This window comes from Oryzias latipes, chromosome 6 (assembly GCF_002234675.1).
Source record: "Oryzias latipes chromosome 6, ASM223467v1".
NCBI classification, from domain to species: domain Eukaryota; kingdom Metazoa; phylum Chordata; class Actinopteri; order Beloniformes; family Adrianichthyidae; genus Oryzias; species Oryzias latipes.
In genome coordinates, this window is record NC_019864.2 from 14070378 (window position 1) to 14076930 (window position 6553).

General features: G+C 35.1%; 1 protein-coding gene across 2 annotated transcripts; it reads left to right on the forward strand.

Annotated features, from left to right (window-relative positions):
- The first annotated feature begins 691 nt into the window (after positions 1-691).
- LOC101167034 (B-cell receptor-associated protein 29) lies at positions 692-6518 on the forward strand. Of its 2 annotated transcripts, XM_011475960.3 has the most exons (9): positions 693-948; positions 1600-1686; positions 3956-4056; positions 4243-4343; positions 4439-4586; positions 4677-4812; positions 4903-4999; positions 5148-5248; positions 5327-6518. In XM_011475960.3, exons 3-9 carry the CDS (start codon positions 3965-3967, stop codon positions 5357-5359), a joined length of 708 nt encoding a protein of 235 aa, XP_011474262.1. In that variant the 5' UTR covers positions 693-948; positions 1600-1686; positions 3956-3964; the 3' UTR covers positions 5360-6518. The 2 variants fall into 2 exon arrangements, with proteins under 2 accessions (XP_011474263.1, XP_011474262.1); XM_011475961.3 differs by lacking the exon at positions 1600-1686 and having other exon boundaries at positions 692-948.
- Positions 6519-6553: the final 35 nt, after the last annotated feature.

The following is a 6553-nucleotide window of genomic DNA, read 5'->3' on the forward strand; positions in this document are numbered from 1 at the left end:
ATTTACTGTAAAGGCACATTTTGTGAAGAAAAAAAAATGGTATTGTATTTTATATTTAACACAAGAAAACCCATGGAGTCAGATTTTGCAATTTTTTTAAACTGTTTTTTTTTTCTCTTTTTCTAATTTGTTTTTGGTATCTTTTCTTAACTTGATGCTCTTTTATTTTAATTTTTGGACGCTTTTACCTGCTGCTACACAAAATGCACTAACAATCAAACAAAAAAATGGGTTGATTTAACTTAAAAAAGTCTTGTTGTCTACGGTTAAAAATAAATGGTTTAAAATCTGACTTTTTAATCAGTTGGTGAATGATGCCATTTTAATTCTGACCCATTTATTCTGGACGACATTCTAAAAATCTGATGCGAGTTCGTGATGACACAGTGGGCTGACAGACACTCACACATCAGAAATGGTAAAATAGATCATGAAAGTTTTCATTGTATTTGATTAAAACAAAATAATAAAAAAAAATTGCGAGGGATAGAAAAAAAATGCATTTTTTTTATTGTACCATACTGTATAATTGTAATATGTGGGTCATTTTTGCTTCAATGTCTACACATTCAAAAAAACTAAAAACAGCGTGGTTTATTTCTTGTAGATTATTTAAGCAAAACACCCTTCATCATAATTGTATTTGAACAGCTGAGCAGATCACACCCAGCTATTTTTGTATCAGTACATGTAATGTGAGATGGCCTCAGAACTAAAGCCGTAACAGACACAAACACTTGGTAGAAGGTGACTTATGTCTAAGTAGAAATTGGTACACATTTTGTAGAATACAAACCAGTTTCTGGACAATTTTAATCTAAAGCTAGTTTCAAACTAGCCCAGTTTTATTTAGGTCTCTGGATCTTCTGATGTTCTTCAGCTGCTGGCACGACTCCCTTCCAGTATGTGGGCGTGTGAATTCACTTTGGCTTTAATCGACTTTGTTTGGTAAGGCAACAGTTTTTTATTGCATGGCGTGGTGTGGGTACACTACAGTACTGTTTTCTTGTGCCACAGAAGAAAACTCAAACAAGGAAAAAAAATAAACAAAAGCAAATTCCTATCCTTGATTGTATTTCTTACAATGACAGAAATATTATATGTTTGGATCTTTACTTTATCTTTTGTTGTTGAATTGTTTCACATGTTCCCATTTCACATCTTCATATTTATTTATCTTTTAAATGTGTTGTTTTCCATATTGCAGTGTGTGTGCGTAAATCTTTTACTTGTGTCTTAAGTAGTGTATATCATTTTTTATAAAGAAAACTGACTTGTGCCACACTACCTAAAAAGTCGATTTTTTTTATTGCAATTTTCAAAATTTTATTTCAAACCATTATCTGCTAGCTGGTTTCTGTTTTGTTTTAAAGGAAATGCAATCTCAGACATAAGATACATGTGACTTCCTTACACCATCAATTCAGTGGCACTAAAACCCAGTTGTGACAGCAGTAATTTAAATTTAAGGACATTTTCCCCATACTTTTTAAAAGTATAACACTAAGTTTGTAAAAAACATGTGAACATTTAATCTGTTGAACTTTGAGTCAAGCATAACGAAATTGTAATTTAATGATTTGTTCAATCTCTATACAGACATTCCCATGTAGAGCAGTAGCTCTGATACAGAAGTTTAATGAGAGGCCCTGCGACTCAGACAAACTTGACTGTAGTCTTGCACAGGTAATGTCATCGTCATATGTGAGTACTACTATACTTTAGACCTATATTAATATACTCTCTAATATGAGTATAAAAGAGTTTGTGTTTGAGTATATAGGCTATATATACATCTTCTTAAATTAAATAATAAATGATGGATTCATTATGCTACTTGGCTGAGTGGTGAAACTTTTTAGAAGACATTAAGTCCAGATAACGTAACCTCAAGATTATTATTTTGAGAGTTGTGGTTTTTTTACACACCTCTTTCTGGAATTTGAAGCCCGTGGACAGCGCCATTTCACGTACATGCAGAATAGCTTCGGTAAGCTAGCAATCCCAGAAGCCGATCTGAAAACCCGCGGAATGTCTTCTTAACTGCAGTTAGGAGGCTTCCATCGGTGTCTGTTGTCTTTGATCCAACATTTCAGAGACAACAGCCTGTAGGACTGCATCGAAAAGGTCCACTTTTAGGCCGTATCTTTTAGGAGGCGGGGCTTATCAATAAAATCCCGGTTTGTTTGGTTCTGTATCAAAATTAGCCAACCAGAATACGAGATTTTTTAACGTACTCTCCCTTGCTGTTAATTATAATGAATTAACATTTAAACAGGAGTTAAATGTAAAGCTCTGAGGGGAAAACTGACTTGTAAAATTGTTTGTGAGACACTGAAATGGTATTCATTTAGAAGTATGACCGCGTTTGTCTAATACTACTAATAGTAGCCCTTATAAAAGTCTACGTGTACTACACGTACACATAGTGTATGTAAAAAAAGTCAGGCAGTATATCGGTACTTTAAATTTACTTTTGATATACAATCCATATATTTAAAACTAAAAATGTTCCAATTTAGTCTGAAGAGGTTTTCAGTTAGTATACTTTCTACACTTCACATACACATTCTATAGTTTAAATGCTTTAGTTATACTCAAGTATACTTAATAAAGTAAACTTAAAGTATTTGACTTTTTGTAAAGGGAGTCATATGTTTGATGTAGCGCTGTCTGTGTGTGAATATCTGTTGGAATACATGGTGTTTGTGTGAGAATTTACCCATTTGTCTCTTGTAGGGCCTCTCAGATACGTAGGATCATCGTTTATGGTGCAGGATCCAGTTAAAGATAAACATAAACTCTTAAAAAGGAAATTTTATTCTTGGAATACTCTAAAAAAACTCATGCGGGTGCAAAACAAGCCCAGATCATCATCTCTCCACTTCTGTGGATGTTATAGTGCTTACCTTAGCAACTCCTAATCAAGTTGAATGGGGGAAAAAAACTAGTTAACTTACAAGTTTTAGATCGAAGGGTCAAACAACTTTAATGTCACTAATTACGCCTTTTATTTTTCTATCATGGTCACTATTGGAACCAGTGTACACAGTAAATGTGTTTGTGCAACAACACATCACAATTGCAAGAAAATGGTCAGATTTGACGGGGAAATAAAGCAAACATTTAAAAATTAACTTTTTTAAAACATCATAAAATCTTTAAGCAAAACTGAAGTTATTAAGGTAAAATCTAAAGTAAAAAGTCTGTGTGTGAGAATAAACTCTGACAACTCAAGTCAAAGTCTAAGAGTCCAGAGTCCAAGTCCCCATTTCTGGTACAAGGTACAGCCCTCAGAATAACTCTAAAGACAGGATTCATAAATAGCAGTTTTATTTTGGTTTCATCTGAGTATTTAACATCGTTCTGGAGGACTAAAGGTTTATTTGGAAAAAAGTCTTGATTTAATATTGTTTATACAGAGCTGAGGCTTTGTTCTGGTAACCCCTCCAAACACAGTGCAGCTAATCCTTTTCTATTTGTGGTGACAATGATTTTAACATTTAGCTTGTGGAAATCGTTTAAGATTAAAACTCCTTGGACTTTCAGCATTTTTATCAGTGGTTTACTGTGACTGTGGAGAAAACTTAATGGAATATTCACTCGTAGAAACATCAGCTTTGACGGTTGTTTCACTAATTAATTAATTTAAAAAACAGAACTTCAAATGATTAGTTGTTATAGTGCTTATTTCTTTGTATTAATGTGCAAACATTCAGCTGAACATTTGATGGAAAATATGAACTAATATTTTCCTTTTATTTTTTAATGAATCTATTTTTATTTTTTTGGGAACAATTTTTACACCAAACTACAATTTAGTGATTTTATAAAGACCAATATAATGAGCTGATCTATATATAAATCAAACCCATGTAGATGTCTGTATCAGTTTTATGTAATATATTAGTATTCTAAGTGTTTTTTTCTGAACTGTCCTGCTTGATCTATACAGAAAACTACAATGTCTCTCCAGTGGACAGCTGTGGCGTTCTTCCTCTACGCTGAAATAGTTGTCAACCTCATCCTGTGTATTCCTTTTATATCTGCACACAGGTAGGGACAAAATCTCTCAACAAATAAGACACAAAAGTTGTTTTGCTAGACAAAAGAAATTATTCTGAACAATGACAGAAAAAAAAGATTAAAAACATGCAATTCACACAAAGACCAGCAGAGGGAAATCATGTTCTTGAACAGAACTAATGTTTGTGGAAGAATTCTAAAAGCTGTTTCCTGCAGATGGCGTGTGGTTTTCAGATGGAGAATATGGGGCTGGCTCTCTTCATATTGGAACAAAGCCTTCTTTGCCATGATCACAGTACTGGTTGTTCTCTTTATTGGTAAGCATTAAAACAAGAGTCAGATAAAAACAAAAATTAATTCTGTGGTTACGTAAGGCTCCCTCCTGTCCTTCTGTCCTCTTGCCGACCTTCAGATGCTGTCCGCGAGGTGCAGAAATATTCAGCTCCACAGTCTACACAGGATGCTACAGTGAACCCAAACTTGTATGACAACGTTCACATGAAGTTGTTCAGGGCCCAGAGGAACCTCTACATCAGTGGCTTTTCCCTCTTCCTGTGGCTGTTGGTTTATATCTGCCCATTATTCAATAAAGACAAAAGTCTATACAGAGACCGATGAACCACTCAGTTCTTATTTCTTCTTTACCTCAGCACTATGTGCAGGGTTGTGACCCTGCTAAACAAAACTGCCATCACTCTAGAAAACAGCGCGGAGCTTCAGGCGCAGGTCGATGCAGCTTTGAAAGAGGCCAAACAGCATCAGGAAAAGGAGCAAATGTTCAAAAAAGTGATTTTTATTTTAAAAAAAAACGACTCATCACTTTTTTTTTTCTGTGTGAAATGACTGAGACTGTATTAATTTAGGTGTTGTGTTCAGGTAATCTCGGAAGGAGAAAAATCCATGGCGGCAACAAAAGAGCAACTCAAGCTGGAGCTGGAAAAGCTGAGCAGCCAACTGAAAGCTGCTGAGGAGGGTTTGTAGTCATCACTTCTGAATAGCTAGAGTATAGGAATCCAATAAAGACTAAAAGAGGCAGGGCAATAAGTGACATCCTGTATGCAAAAAGAGGATTTTTGGACATAAAGAGGACTTTTCTGTGCAACAGTTGTTTGTATCTACAGATAGACGGAAGTCAAACGCTGAAGTTGAAGCCATGAAGAGGCAGGCCAAAGGTTTGGCCCTGGAGTACGACAGACTCTTAAGAGAACATCATCAGCTTCAGGTAAATGCTTTCCAAACTTCAGAACACTTTCCTTTTGACCAACTCATCTTCACTTCTCAATGATGTGCCTTTCCACAGAATCAAAGACCCGAAGATAAAAAGGATCAATGAATCAGAAAACTCTATGCTCCTGTCTGAAGACTATGAAAAGATACTTTAAGTTTGTCACAGTAGTTCATGAAGCAACAGCAGCCCTTAGCTTTTAAAGTCCAACTCCGATCATCTTTTGATCTATTGGAAAAGCATTTCCGATGGGCTTTTCATTACGATTATGCAGCTTTTAGCCAAAATCCAAAAACCTGTGTCGTTTTCCAGGACAAAGGTTCTGCAAAGCTGCAGACTTTCAGCAGCAGTGGCAGCTGTGGGCAGGAACGCTGCTCCTGTCTGCAACTGCGCCCCCTTCACTCCCCGTTACTGAGAGCTCTCTGTTTACACACTCTTCCAGTACCTTACAGCCCCTCACACCCCCAACCTAACATTAGCGGGGCAAATATTGGAGCTCTCAAGACATTCAGTTTTGAGCCAAACGCCAGCTCAGATGAAAAAAATAAAAAGATATGCTATTTCAGGGCTGGCCAATCCTGATCCTCAGGAGCCTCAACCCTGCCTTCTCCCTTTTTTCTCTCATAATAAATCATCTCTATTACAAAGTCATTTTTTCATCTGCTTCTCATTTACAAAATTTTGAATAAATGTTTAAAAGTGCACATTTTAAGCTTAATTGTCTTTAAATATGTCCTCCATCATCAAAAATGCCAACAGGTGTTAAAACACATAAAACACGATTACTGTCAGGGTGGGCTTTTATGTTGGGATGAGGGCAAAATTTCATAGAATTTATGATGGCAGAAATTGTAGACAGTGAGACCATATTAAAGTTTAAAATCTTAGAATTGCTTACCTTTTCAAAACCAACTAATTATCACTTATAAATTCCAACAATTGTCATTTTCAAAGATTGAGATTATAAAACTTTTTTCACTCATTTGAATAACCAACCTGTCTTTATTATTTGTTTGTGGCAAATATTTTAGTATATTAAATGATGAAAATCTAGAGATGGTAAATAAACTTATCAAAAAATTCTTCAGTCAGGTAAATGAAACACAGTTGTTTGAATGTCATGAATGACATCAATTTTTCACCTTGATGAGGCAACACAGCAGCTGTGAAAAAGTACAAAAACTTTTTATAAATGCTCAGGACAACTAATATGGTTCTATGTTGAAATACGATGAATGCTTAATAAATGATTGTCACAAAAATATCATTATGTTTTGTTTGTCTGGATCATTTAATAAAACT

Excerpts from the sequence above, each read along its gene's own strand:
- LOC101167034 (XM_011475961.3), top strand. The coding sequence starts at position 3,965 with ATGTCTCTCCAGTGGACAGCTGTGGCGTTCTTCCTCTACGCTGAAATA. Across the intron at positions 4,587-4,676 it reads TTTTCCCTCTTCCTGTGGCT|CACTATGTGCAGGGTTGTGA; the intron begins GTTGGTTTATAT and ends TCTTTACCTCAG. Across the intron at positions 4,813-4,902 it reads AGGAGCAAATGTTCAAAAAA|GTAATCTCGGAAGGAGAAAA; the intron begins GTGATTTTTATT and ends TGTTGTGTTCAG.